Genomic DNA, 15,419 nt, shown 5'->3' with positions numbered 1-15,419 from the left:
CAAGTTAGAATTAGTCTCCCTTCCAGACAAAATGGAACTATGCATTTATCCCAAACAGAAGTGAAATGACAGCCGTTAATGCAGCTCTGCATTTACAAAGGTTGAAAAGGACAATGGATTGCATGTGAAGTACTGTGCCTTCGGAAAGTATTCAGACCCCTTGACTTTTTCCAAATGTTGTTATGTTACAGCCTTATTCTAAAATGGATTCATTTAAAAAATCCCCAGCAATCTACACACAATACCCCATAATGACAAAGTAATCTATTTTAGCAAATGTATTAAAAATAATAAATATAAATACTTTATTTACGTAAGTATTCGGACCCTTTGCTATGAGACTGGAAATTGAGCTCAGGTGCATCCTGTTTCCATTGATCATCCTTGAGATGTTTATACAACTTGATTGGAGTCCACCTGTGGTAAATTCAATTGATTGGACATGATTCGGAAAGGCACACACCTGTCTATATAAGGTCCCACAGTTGACAGTGCATGTCAGAGCAAAAACCAAGCCATGAAGTCAAAGGAATTCTCCGTAGAGCTCAGAGACAGGTTTTGTCGAGACACATCTGGGGAAGGGTACCAAAAAATGTCTGCAGCATTGAAGGTCCCCAAGAACACAGTGGCCTCCATCATTCTTAAATGGAAGAAGTTTAAAACCACCAAGGCTCTTCCTAGAGCTGGCCGCCCAGCCAAACTGAGCAATTGGGGGAGAAGGGCCTTGGTCAGAGAGGTGACCAAGAACCTGATGGTCACTCTGACAGACCTCTGTTGTCCTTCTGGAAGTTTATCCCATCTCCACAGAGGAACTCTAATCTCTGTAGCTCTCCACCAATCAGGTCTTCATGGTAGTGGCCAGACGGGAGCCACTATTCAGTAAAAGGCACATGACAGCCCGCTTGAAGTTTTCCAAAAGGCACCTAAAGACTCTCAGACCATGAGAAACAAGATTCTCTGGTCTGATGAAACCAAGATTGAACTATTTGGCCTGAATGCCAAGCGTCACATCTGGAGGAAACCTTCCTATGGGGAAACATGGTGGTGGCAGCATTATGCTGTGGGAATGTTTTTCAGCGGCTGGGACTGGGTGACTATTCAGGACCGAGGCAAAGATGAACGTAGCAAAGTACAGAGAGATCCTTGATGAAAACCTGTTCAAGACCAAAAGACTGGGGCATAGGTTATCCTTCCAACAGGACAATGACCCGAAGCACACAGCCTAGACAACACAGGAGTGTCTTCGGGACAAGTCTCTGAACATCCTTGAGTGGCCCCGGCAGAGTCCGGACTTGAACCTGATCGAACATCTATAGAGAGACTTGAAAATAGCTGTGCAGCAATGCTACCCATCCAACCGGACAGAGCTTGAGAGGGTCTGCAGAGAAGAATGGTAGAAACTCCCCAAATATAGCTGTTCCAAGCTTGTAGCGTCATACCCAAGAAGACTCAGCTGTAAGAAGACTAGTCTGTAATCGCTGCCAAAGGTGCTTCAACATTGTACTGAGTAAAGGGTCTGAATACTTGAATACTTGTGTAAATGTTATTTCAGCTTTTTATTTGTAATAAATGTGCAACATTTTCTAAACCTGTTTTTGCTTTGACATTATGGGGTATTGTGTGTAGATTGAGGGTGAAAAAACAATTTCATTAATTTTCGAATAAGGCTGTAACGTAACAAAATGTGGAAAAAGTCAAGGGGTCTGAATACTTTCCAAAGGCACTGTATGTAACTGACCACAATTACAAAGGAAATGCTTTGGGGTGAAATTGAGACCATATGGTAACATTTCAGAGTAGGCTGGGAGGTATCCCACTGGGCACAAACTGGTTGTGTCAGTGTTGTTTCAACATCATTTGTCAAAGTATTGTGACGTGGAAAATACATTGGATTTAATAAAGGTCATCAACTGTTTTCAGGGTGAAATTTCAACCACAGGATTATGTCCTCATGGTAATCAATTTTCAACATAGATAATAAACCTTGTATAACATACTGTATGTTGAATTTGTACCTTTGAAACAATGTCAGATCTACAACAACATATATCCACTATCAGAAAAAAAGGTAGGCTGGGCAGCACCTACTTGGGGGGGGTTCAGTTATCCATTTTGGTCTCCCATTATATTTGTCACTGACTACTACCCATGTTCTATCGTGAAAGTTATTGAGGAATCTCATAACTAAATAGATTCACTGTTACTATCAAAGTAATTCCAACGGCAGGTTTAACAGAGCAAATTAAATGTAACCATACTTTATACGTTATAACATCAATGATACTATTTAAGTCTATATAGCATTTATATATAGCAAAGTCATCAACAGCGTTTGTTTTAAATTCAACCCAGGGTTCAACTAAAAATAGACTACATATAGGCTTAGGGTTTCAAGCTTAGGTTGATTTCTAATTTAATATTCAGGTTAATAATGAACATGTTGGATTCACCTCTCCATCGCAACCAAAAATCAAAGTGCCATATAAAGTCAGAAGAAGAAGCCTGAAGGAGGAGAGATTACTAGAAACAAACTTTTACCCTTTTATCTGTGGATTAATTGTCGGAGTAGAGGATCTTGTGCATTTTAGGTAAAATAACAACCCAATGTTTATATCCTAGGACAAATTAGCTAGCAACAGCAAGTAATCTCTTCTTCTTTGGAATTTATATGGCGGTTGGCAACCACCTTTAAGGTGCATTACCTCTACCAACTGGGACTTGCAGAAGCGTCATTGGTCACAAATAGAACCAAGTTCTATTTTAGTGCCTAGCTACGCAGACGCTCGTTGGGTGCAATGATTGAATAACATGTATGTGTACATTTATTTTGCAACGCTCGCGCACGTGACGTGAGGGGTGTGGTCAGCATGTTAGGCTACTGTGTGAAGGAACATGGATGGATTCCAACCTCTGCTACTGTCTCTATAGGCACACTAGAGGGAGCTAGGAGATTGACCTTGCTCAGCACAATGGACAGACAGACATTTATACTTAGTACTCCTGTCCAGACATCTTTCACCAGAAACATCCATCCAACTACAGGGTTAATGGTATTGTACACTCATTAGAACATTTCAATCAAGAATGAAAACATCAACAGGTGGCTTCACACTTATGCAAATAAGCCGAGGGCTGAGTTTAGTCAGAGGGTGAGATTGGCTGGGTGTCTCTGTCTGTCTGCAGCTGGGACTGGAACTGATGTCACTGATGACTTCATGGTACTTAGAGAACCCTGCTGCTGCTGCAGCTGCACCATCCAAGAAACAGTCAGTCAGAGAGGAGGAATGGGAAAAGAATGGAAATACAGAGGGATGGGGAGAATGAGGAAGTGGGGAATGGAGGCATGCAGACAGGGGCTTGTGCAGAGGAATGATGTACCATACATGAGAGCAGGAGAGGAGGAGTTGAAGAAACAGCAGATGGAGGAAGGATAATGTGGAAGACAGCCATACCGTGGTAAAATTGGTTTGCGTTTCGATATTCGGACATTCAAACTTCAATAGCTCAAAAAAGATTTGAGCTACATACAGTACCAGTCAGAAGTTTGGACACATCTAGTCATTCCAGGGTTTTTCTTTATTTTACTATTTTCTACATTGTTTAATAATAGTGAAGACATCAACACTGAAATAACACATATGGAATCATGTAGTAATCAAAAAAAAGTTTAACAAATCAAAATATATTTTAGATTTTAGATTCTTCAAAGTAGCCACCCTTTGCCTTGATGACAGCATTGCACACTCTTGGCATTCTCTCAACCAACTTCACCTGGGATGCTTTTCCAACAGTCTTGAAGGAGTTCCCACATATACTGAGCACTTGTTGGCTGCTTTTCCTTCACTCTGCGGTCCAACTCATCCCAAACCATCTCAATTGGGTTGAGGTCGGGTGATTGTGGAGGCCAGGTCATCTGATGCAGCACTCCATCACTCTCCTTCTTGGTCAAATAGCCCTTACACAGCCTGGAGGTGTGTTGCATCATTGTCCTGTTGAAAAACAAATGATAGTCCCACTAAGTGCAAATCAGATGGGATGATGTATCGCTGCAGAATGCTGTGGTTGCCATGCTGGTTAAGTGTGCCTTGAATTCTAAATAAATCACTGACAGTGTCACCAGCAAAGCACTCCCACAACATCACACCTCCTCTTCCATGCTTCACGGTGGGAACCACACATGCGGAGATGATTTGTTCACCTACCCTGCGTCTCACAAAGACACGGCGGTTGGAACCAAAAATCTCAAATTTAGATTCATCAGACCAAAGGACAGATTTCCACTGGTCTAATGTCAATTGCTTGTGTTTCTTGGCCCAAGCAAGTCTCTTCTTCTCATTGGAGTCCTTTACTAGTGGTTTCTTTGCAGCAATTCGACAATGATGGCCTGATTCACACAGTCTCCTCTGAACAGTTGTGCCCAATAATGTTTTACCATGTTTTGTGCTGCTACCATGTTGTGCTGCTGCCATGTTGTGTTGCTACCATGCTGTGTTGTCATGTGTTGCTGCCATGCTATGTTGTCTTAGGTCTCGTTTTATGTAGTGTTGTGTTGTCTCTCTTGTTGTGATGTGTGTTTTGTCCTATATTTTTATGTAATTTATTTATATTTTTAATCCCAGCCCCTTTTGCCTTTAGGTAGGCCGTCATTGTAAATAAGAATTTGTTCTTAACTGACTTACAGAGTTAAATAAAGGTTTCATTGTTTTGATGTCTTCACTATTATTCTACAATGTAGAAAAAAATCGAAATAAATAAAAACCCTTGAATGAGTAGGTGTGTCCAAACTTTTGACTGGTACTGTATATTTTTTAATGAATGTTGGAATAATTTTATGGGAAAAAAAACAAAGGCTGTGCAAAATAACTCTCCATATAAGGAATAAATGAAAGTTGCAATGAGGTTTCTAAGTCATGTGGGTAAAGAGCTATTGAAATTATATACATTCAAATATTTATATAAAATGGTGTAAATTGTGTAAAACCAAAGTCTGTGCAATGTGTATCCCTCCCCTTTTGAAATATACAAAGTTGGTTTGAGGTGCCTAGGTCGTGTGATCAAGAAGTAAAAAAAATGAACTAATAAATGAAGGTCAAGTAAATATATATTTTTGTTTTATGTACAAAGTCCATGTGATGTATGTCCCTAGCCAGTGAACATTCCAACGTTGGTTTGAGGTGTCTAGGACACATGGTCAAGGAGCTATTGAATTTTTTATAAATATATAAATATAGATTTTTAAATGTTGGAATACTTTTATGAGGAAACCAAAGGATGTGCAACATGCCGCTCTATGTAAGAAATAACAATTGAAATGAGGTGGCTAAGTCACATGGTTGAAGAGCAATTGATGTTTGAATATTGTGATCAAGCACTTTGAAGGTCCCTAAATAGTTGCATTGACGGTGCGCGAGGCTTACTACACCGTTGCCGTGTGATTATGAAACTCGGATTGTAATCGGGAAAATAAGACTTGTTCAATGTTTTACACTTTTTTTCCTTCATAGAGAACCTGAGGTATGTAGCTAAAATCGTTCGCGAGCTATTGAAATTTGAAGGTAAGAATGTCTGGCAAATACCGAAAATCAAACCAACTTTACCACGGCGACAGCCATGCACAAGCAGTCAAACCACATGTTGTTACAATGATCTGACATTGCAACCACACAATAAGAGTAGTTACACATTTATACACATATTTCCATCAGAACAGCATACAGTTTATGCATTTTGCATACATAGACTTGAACTGACAAACAATATTGCGAAATGTACAACCCTCTTTTGCACTTCAGGTACAATTTTCGTTCTTCTTTCACACAACATTATTGAATGATAATAGCCTATTGTGTCTAGGCTATCAGTTTTATAGCACAGGAAGCTTCAATCTGCTGGATTTGAGTAAGAAAATGTATTATTTACTTACTAAAATAATGTTATTGGCCATGTTTGGAGCCACCTCTTCTCTCTGTGCTGTTGCACCTGTTAGATTCCCCATGATGTTTTATCAGCCCCTGTCCTGCCTCTGTAGCCTAGTCTCCAAGAGAGAGAGGGAAAGCTGTAGGAGAGGTATATGATCGTTTTGGGGAGCAGCCAGCGGGGAGGAGGTAGACAAGAGATGTTACCCCTCTCTCCAGTGGAGGCTGCTGATGGGAGGACAGCTCATAATAATGGCTGGAATGGCGCAAATGGAATGGCATTAAACACTTGGAAACCTTGTGTTTGATGTATTTGAAACCATTCCACTGATTCCGCTCCAGCCATTACCACGAGCCTGTCCTCCCTAATTAAGGTGCCACCAACCTCCTGTGCTCTCCCTCGTCCACACACTCCATCCCCTTCCCTTCCTACCTTCTTCGCTCCCTCCCACAATCGCTCACTCTTATATTCAGTTGCGGCAGAGCTCAGGTTTGGATAACGGTGTTATCTGGGAATGATGCCGGCGGTTGGAGCCGTGGGAGTCGGACTGCTCTGCGCCCTGCTTGTCGCCCTCATGCCGGGTGGCATGTCGGACTTGGTGACTCTGGTGCAGGACTCGGTCCGACCCGAATCGTCACTGCTGATGCCAAAAGTCATGATCGCCATTCTGGCTCGCAACGCAGCGCACAGCCTGCCGCACTACCTGGGCTGTATCGACAGGCTAGACTACCCGAAGGAGCGGATAGCTATCTGGTGAGAAACGCAACTAACTTTTTAACAACTTTATTCCGGTCAAATCTTCTCCAATAGCCAACAGCAGGGATCATCAACTAGATTCATCCGCGGGACCATTTTTCTTGAGCGGATGGTCGGGGGTCGGAAGATAATTACAAATAATTTCTAGACTGCAACTATTTCACAAAAACATAATAATTTCAAACCTTGCTTACATTTGTATACGAGCACGCCTCTCTATTATGCGTGGGAATAGGCCTACTTGGGAACAGATTTCCAATACGAAAATCAATTGGAGATGGTTTCCTGGTGGGTTTTTTTTAACAGTATTTCATGTCCAGTAATATATATATATATATATATATATATGTGTGTGTGTGTGTGTGTGTGTGTGTGTGTGTGTGTGTGTGTGTGTTTTAAACAAGATTTGCTCAGAAAACTTGGGGAGGCAAATAAAACCACCCACGGGCGGAGGGCCGCCAGTTGGGGCACGCCCGCGACAATTCTTGCTTTGCACTTTACTATGGGAAAAAAGTACACACATATAAGTAACATAGAGCTTATTGTTATCGGTATGGTGTCGGTATTATAATGAGAACCTCCTGTCCTGTCCACGTAAAGAACAGAGACGCTGCTGTCAGCGTGAACGAGACTTGTTGCTGCGTTTTACAATGCCCTCTCCACGCGTGTCTGCTGGGTTCCTAATTGCATGTTAGGAGTAGATGAATGGGCAGAGCATGTTGTTGACGGTGTTTTTTTTATTATTATGCACACATTGCAGAAATCAGGGGGCTTAAAACAGCAGCCAGGTGTGGGGGGATGGGGGCCCATATCGCCAAAAGTCTCCATCATCAATTCTCCATAGGCAGTTACACAGGGGTGGACATGGATAACAATTCGGCTCTGGCATTTTATCCACACCTATTGTGCTGGTTTATTTGTTTCGGCATTTTCTCTGCTGTCACTGTGCATCTTCTTGTTCTCTGTCTGCCTCTCTGCTTAAGCCTTAAACATTATAAAAGCCAAGCTGTCTTAAGGTGTCAGCATGCTTCAGTTCTGCTGGCGGCTAGCCAAATTCGGCTAAGTGAACCAAACGAATATGTTCCTATACTCCGTTAAAATACATTCGCTTGAAAAACGAGGAACAAAAGCGGCAATAGTACTGTTTGTCCATTTTGAGACGCTGTAGCCAGTATACACTTCCTCTAAATAATCATAATTAATCTAAGACAACTCAATAAATCTGTCATTCATTTTTATGTTTTTTGCAGAGGAGATCTTAGTTGCGCTATTTTACATCTAACTAAGATGTTTGGAGCACTGTTTCGAAATAAAGAAATGTCTCTCATTGAAGAACAACAAAGACTTTACTGAATAATCTATATTGTTGACCAATCACCAACGAATGGGTGTAGACTAAAGCTACCGATTTCGGCTTGCCTCAAGAAAAAAATGTAATGTGCCACAACAACCAAAAACAACCTTGCCGAAGTCCAAAACGAACAAAAATGTCACAAAATGTCGTCATAATATATGCACAAACTCTTCCCAACTGTTTCGGCTGGGAAGCATGCAGACGCCTTTGGGCTACAGTGCCTTCAGAAAGTATTCAAGCCCCTTAACTTTTTCCACATTTTGTTGTGCTACAGCCTGCATTTAAAATTGTTTAAATTGAGCTTTTTTTGTCACTGGTCTACACACAGAACTCCATAAGGTCAAAATGGAATAATGTTTTTTGATATGTTGGTAAATTAATTAAAAATGAAAAGCTGAAATGTCTGGAGTCAATAAGTATTCAACCCCTTTGTTATGGCAATCCTAAATAAGTTCAGGAGTAAAAATGTGCTTCACAAGTCACATAATAAGTTGCATCACTCTGTGTGCAATAATAGTGTTCAACATGATTTTTGAACGACTCATCTCTCTACCACACACATACAATTATCTATAAGGTCCCTCGGTGAATTTCAAGCACAGATTCAACCACAAAGACCAGGGAGGTTTTCTAATGCCTCACAAAGAAGGGCAGATAGATGGGTAAAAATACAATTTAAAAAAATACATTCAATATATCCCTTTGAGCATGCTGAAGTTATTAATTACACTTTGGATGCTGTATCAATACACCCAGTCACTACAAAGATACAGGCATCCTTCCTAACTCAGCTGCAGGAGAGGATGAAACCGCTCAGGGATTTTACAATGAGGCCAATGGTGTCATTAAAACAGTTACAGAGTTTAATGGCTGTGATAGGAGAAAACTGAGGATGGATCAACAATATTGTAGTTACTCCACAATACTAACCTAATTGAAAAAGTGAAAATAAGGAAGCCTGTACAGAATACAAATATTCAAAAACTGTTTTGCAATAAGGCACTAAAGTAATACTGCAAAAAAATGTGGCAAAGCAATTCACTTTTTGTTCTGAATACAAAGTGTTATGTTTGGGGCAAATCCAATAAAACACATTACTGAGTACCACTCTCCATACATAGTAGTGGCTGCATCATGTTAGGGTATTCTTGTAATTGTTAAGGACTGGGGAGTTTTTCAGGATAAAAAATAAATGGAATGGAGCTAAGCATAGGCAAAATCCATTAGGAAAAACTGGTTCAGTCTGCTTTCCACCAGACACTGGGAAATTATTTTACCTTTCAGCAGGACAATAACCTAAAAGACAAGGCCAAATCTACGCTGAAGTTGCTTGAGTGGCCGAGTTACAGTTTTGACTTAACTCAACACAACGCCACAGATGTTTCAAGTTTTGAGGGAGCGTACAACTGGCATGCTGACTGCAGGAATGTCCACCAAAGCTTTTGCCAGAGAATTGAATGTTCATTTCTCTACCATAAACCGCCTCCAACTTTGCTTTAGAGAATTTGGCAGTACGTCCAACCGGCCTCACAACCACAGATCATCTGTAAACACACCAGCCCAGGAGCTCCACATCTGGCTTTTTCACCTGTTGAATCGTCTGAGACCACCACCCAGAAAGAAGATGAAACTGGGTTCGCACAACCAAAGAATTTCATCACAAACTGTCAGAAACCGTCTCAGGGAAGCTCATCTGCGTGCTTGTCGTCCTCACCAGGATCTTGACCTGTCTGCAGTTCGGCATCGTAACCGACTTCAGTGTACAAATGCTCACCTTCAATGGCCACTGGCATGCTAGAGAAGTCTGTTCTTCACGGATTAATCCCGGTTTCAACTGTACTGGGCAGATGGCAGACAGTGTGTATGGCGTCGTGCATGGTGTCATGTGGTCGAGTGATTTGCTGATGTCAATGTTGTGAACAGAGTGCCCCATGATGGCGTTGGGGTTATGGTATGGACAGGCATAAGATAAGGACAATGAACACAATTGCATTTTATAGATGGCAATTTGAATGTACAGAGATCACATGATGAGATCCTGAGGCCCATTGTTGTGCCATTCATCCGCTGCCATCACCTTCTGTTTCAGCATGATAGTGCATGGTCCCAAGGATCTGCATAGAATTCCTGGAAGCTGAAAATGTCCCAGTTCTTCCATGGCCTGCATACTGACCAGACATGTCACCCATTGAGCATGTTTGTGATTCTCTGGATTGACGAGTACGACAACGTGTTCCAGTTCCCGCCAATATCCAGCAAGTTCGCCTAGCCATTGAAGAGGAGTGGGACAACATTCCACAGGCCACAATCACCAGCTTGATCAACTCTATGCGAAAGAGATGTGTCACGCTGCATGATGCACGTGCTGGTCACACCAGATACTGACTGGTTTTCTGATCCACACCCTTACCTTTTTTAAGGTACAGTATCTGTGACCAACAGTCATGTGAAATCCATAGATTAGGGCCTAATGATTTTATTTTATTGACAGATTTCCTTATGTGAACTGTAACTCATGAACATCTTTGAAATTGTTGCATGTTGCGTTTGTATTTTTGTTCAGTGTAAGATAACTCAAGAAATCTGTCAATAATTTAGACATTTTTGCAGAGGAGATCTTAATTGCGCAAAACAACCTCACAAAATGACATCATAATATATGCACAAACTGTTCCGGACTGTTTCAGATGAGAAGCATGTGGACGCCTTAAGTGTTAACTACTATTACAGGGCTCCAGACTAACATTTTCCCCTAGTGTCACAGGTGCCACTAACCTTTACACTTGATGGCACCAGCCCATGAGTAATCCTCTTATAAAGTCATTAATTGTGCCATATTAAGAAGTATAATAAATAGACTACTGAGGTATTCAATAAATAAATTGTTTTATCTAGCACGTTCCAAGCAAGAATGCAAGATATTTTGATGTACAACTTAATCCAGTGATTGGAGATGGGGAGTGAGTAGACAATGACTGGCTCGGACAGCGGCACAGAAGGTGGGTGCTCAACGCACTGAAGAAGTGATGCGTAAAGTGCTGTGGAGAGAATCACGGGAGAGACGAAAGGTCTGTATGACTAGTCTACAGGGACAAAGAAAGTCAGTGCACAAGCATGTGGAGAATGCCCATCACATACCTATTTTGTTGCACATGGAAACTTTTAAGAGGGACTTGATAGTTTAATGCGTTTTCTCTGTTTCTCCCAGAATTGAAGTCATCACCAGTTGGATGCTTTTGTCTTTTGTTTTCCACTCATCCTTTCAAGGCTTGCTTTTGTTTGCAGCTTTATGTCTGTCTGTTTCTCATTGAGAACACTTCCCAACGCACACACACACACACACACACACACACACACACACATATCTACCCTGCTGTTTTAATATTTGGGAACAGATTTCCTAAATTCAACTTATTTTTAGCTGAATTACGTTTTTGGCCCGCGGCCCGTCTGTTACCGACCCCTGCCCGGCCCCTGACCTATAGGATGTGCCTGTTGCTGCTGCATTCTACTGTCTGTCTGTATTGTTCTCCTGAATCTGAACCAATGACTGTAAAGGTCTCAGTATATCTCTGCATGCTCTCAATACTAACTGCCAATGAGAAGTTTTTGGCAAAGAGACATTTATTGGGTGGTTGAGCAGCCTAGATGTTCAGTGTTGATAATCACTGTACCATGAAGAGTTTTTTTAAGTATGAGAATTCACAATCAGCTCCTTCGTTTTGAAGAGGTTATTTTCCCGGCACCACTCCGCCAGGGTCCTCACCTCCTCCCTGTAGGCTGTCTCGTCATTGTTGGTAATCAGGCCTGTTGTGTCATCTGCAAACTTGATGATTGAGTTGGAGGCGTACGTGTCCACAGTCATGGGTGAACAGGGAGTACAGGAGAGGGCTGAGCATGCACCCTTGTGGGGCCCCTGTGTTGAGGATCAGCGAAGTGGAGGTGTTGTTTCCTACCTTCACCACCTGGGGGCGGCCCGTCAGGAAGTTTAGGACCCAATTGCACAGGGTGGGGTTCAGACCCAGGGCGCCGAGCTTAATTATGAGCTTGGAGGGTACTATGGTGTTGAAGGCTGAGCTATAGTCAATGAACAGCATTCTTACATAGGTATTTCTCTTGTCCAGATGGGATATGGCATTGTGCATTGCAATAGCGATTGCATTGTCTGTGGATCTATTGGGGCGGTAAGCAAATTGAAGTGGGTCTAGAGTGTCAGGTAATGTAGAGGTGATATGATCCTTAACTAGCCTCTCAAAGCACTTCATGATGACAGACATGAGTGCTACAGGGCGATAGTCATTTAGTTCCAGACAGCTGGTCTGTGCATGCTCTGAGGATGAGGCTAGGGATGCCGTCTGGGCTGGCAGCCTTGCGAGGGTTAACACGCTTAAATGTCTTACTCACGTCGGCCACAGAGAATGAGAGCCCACAGTCCTTGGGAGCGGGCCGCTTCGGTGGCAATGTGTTATCCTCAAAGCGGGCGAAGAAGGTGTTTAACTTATCCGTGAGCAAGATGTCGGTGTCCACGTCGTGGCTGGTTTTCCCTCAGTAATCCGCAATTATCTGTAGACCGTGCCACATACGTCTCGTGTCTGTGCTGTTGATTTCTGACTCCACTTTGTCTCTGTACTGACGTTTTGCCTGTTGATTCCCTAACGGAGGGAATAACTACACTTTTTGTATTCAACCATATTTCCAGTCACCTTGCCATAGTTAAATGCGATGGTTCGCACTTTCAGTTTTGCACGAATGCTGCCATCTATACATGGTTTCTGGTTTGCGTAGGTTTTATTAATAGTCACCATGGGAGCAACATCCTCTATACACTTCCTGATGAACTCAGTCACCGTGTCCGTGTATACGTCAATGTTGTTATCAGAGGCTACCCAGAACATATCCCAGTCTGCATGATCAAAACAATCTTGATGCATTGATTCTGATTGGTCAGACCAGCGTTGAATAGACCTTAGCACGGGTACTTCCTGTTAGCACATGGACTGTAGTACTCGCTCTGGAAAAACACTTGACCACTGCTACTCCCCCTTACGGGATAACTACAAGGCCCTCCCCCGCCCTCCCTTCAGCAAATCAGATCACAAATTCAATTTTGCTCCTCCCTTCCTATAGGCAGAAATTTCTGATCTGATTTGCAGAAGCGAGTGCGGGGGATGGCCTTGTAGTTATCCCGGAAGGGGGAGTAGCAGTGGTCGAGTGTTTTTACAGATCGAGTACTACAGTGAATGTGTTGTTAGAACTTCGGTAGCATTTTCCTCAAATTTGCTTTGTTAAAACCCCCAGCTACAATAAATGCGGCCTCAGGATATGTGATTTTTCAATTTGCATAAAGTTCAGTGTAGTTCTTTGAGGGCCGTTGTGGTATCGGCTTGAGAGGGAATATACACGACTGTGACTATGACCGAAGAGATTTCTCTTGGGAGATAATATGGTCGGCATTTGATTGTAAGGTATTCTACGTCGGGTGAACAAAAGGACTTGAGTTTTTGTACGTTAACACAATCACACCATGAGTAGTTAATCATGAAACATACACCACCGCCCTTCTTCTTCCTGTAGACTTCTTTATTCCTGTCTGCGCGATGTACTGAGAACCCAGCTGGCTGTATGGACGTGACAGTATATCCGGAGAGAGCCATGATTCTGTGAAACAGAGTATGTTACAGTCCGTGGTGTCTTTCTGGAAGGAGATTCTCACCCTGAGCTCATCTACTTTATTGTCCATAGACTGAACATTAGCGAGTAATATACTCGGAAGAGGTGGATGGTGTGCACGCCTCCTGAGTCGGACTAGAAGTCCACTCTGAATACCTCTTCTCCGCCGTCGGCGTCTTGGAGCAGCCAATGGGATAAGTTCAATTGCACTGGGGGGTACGAACAAAGGAACCAATTTGGGAATGTCATTTTCCTGGTCGTAATGCTGGTGAGTTACCGCCGCTCTGATATCCGAAAGTTATTTCCGGCTGTATGTAATAACACAAAAAAACGTTCTGGGCTAATAATGTAAGAAATAGCACACAAAAAAACGAAATACTACAAAGTTGCTTAAAAGCTAGAAGCAGAGCTGTCATGTCTGTCGGCACCCTCTACAATACATATAAACAAAAACAGTGGTTATACAACCTAAATAAAGCGAGGCAGTGAAAGCAACAGAATGGTAGAATTATGATTTGTGAAATAAAAGCTGATTGTGTGATTAAATGTGTGCTGGCCACAGACCCAGTGCTAGTGGCTAATTACTGGGCGGCAAGGCCCAAGGCTGTGTGTTTGTGTTGGGGCTGACGGGTAGAGCTTGTACCCTGCTCACCTTTCAGTTCTCCTTGCCCTTCCTCTGCGACACGGAGACTGTCGCTGTTCATGTGTGTATGTAGGGTCACATGAGAGTTTCAACTGGGTCATGGCTGGAGGAAGGGCAGTCTGTGTGTATGATAGAGACACAGAACAGATGGGATAACACACTCTCCACAGAAAGCTTCAGTAGTCTGAAAAGCAAATGGACGTGTCTGTCTGACAGAGAGGACTGAGAGAGAGGTGAGAAAGACTCACACTGTGCTGTGAAAGAATGCAGGGAATGGTTTTTAGGAAAGAGGTAGACAGGGGGCGGAGGCAGGGTGGTTGGCAGGCTTGTGTTGAGAATTACACAGGAGCACTGAGCAGGTTAGTAAAGTGAACTCACATTCCATCCATGCTCAAACAGTGTACCCTCCCCCTCCCCTCCCTCCTCTGCCCTCAGGACAACATTGAGCTGGCTGCAGGCCAACAACTGGACCCGGGCCTGGACCCAGGCCAGTGATTGGTTGATGGAATGTAACTCAGCCCTGTGATTGGTCACCAGGTCATGACTACGTGTTGTGACTGGAGGGAAAGGCTGAGCTCATCTTTGGGGCAGCGTTCAGGAGTAACTCAGTAGTCTGGAGCTAGGTCTGTGGGCTGTTTATTGTAAGTGCTTAACCAGGTGGTGAACTGGAGGGAGAGATGGTTTGTCGATGTGTTTCGACATAGATCATGTCAGGACTATGAAAAGACAACGGTTCCCAGAATGATCTGTATTGATGTGAAATAGCCTAATAACAGAGAATTCCTTGTGGTTTCTATACTCGTATCCCCATGTTAGAGTATCATATGACATAACCCACTGCACAATGCACACACCAAGAAATCTGAACCACAAAGAAAACATCTGAACCACAAATCATGTTTTAATGCTACATGCAGATGAAAGAGAGTACCATCCAAACCATGTGTGCCCTTAGGCCTTAGGTATTATAGTGTTGTTAGCACAGATGTCACGCCCCCTCAGAGAGAGAGAGACATAGCTACAGTGGGGCAAACAAGTATTTAGTCAGCCACCAATTGTGCAAGTTCTCCCACTTAAAAA

At 42.7% G+C, this 15,419-nt stretch overlaps 1 protein-coding gene across 1 annotated transcript in view; it reads left to right on the top strand.

The window, feature by feature from the left end:
- Positions 1 to 6,355: 6,355 nt before the first annotated feature.
- The window catches only part of colgalt2 (collagen beta(1-O)galactosyltransferase 2), a 42,660-nt gene continuing 33,596 nt past the window's right edge, over positions 6,356 to 15,419 (top strand). The window contains exon 1 of the mRNA XM_021603923.2: positions 6,356 to 6,669. Coding sequence (XP_021459598.1) covers positions 6,431 to 6,669 — 239 coding nt within the window. The 5' untranslated portion in view covers positions 6,356 to 6,430. The remainder of the gene's footprint in view (positions 6,670 to 15,419) is intronic.

This window comes from Oncorhynchus mykiss, chromosome 5 (assembly GCF_013265735.2).
Source record: "Oncorhynchus mykiss isolate Arlee chromosome 5, USDA_OmykA_1.1, whole genome shotgun sequence".
Taxonomy (NCBI): Eukaryota; Metazoa; Chordata; class Actinopteri; order Salmoniformes; family Salmonidae; genus Oncorhynchus; species Oncorhynchus mykiss.
Note: the sequence above shows the minus strand (reverse complement) of the source record. Positions and strands in the feature narration are given on the sequence as shown.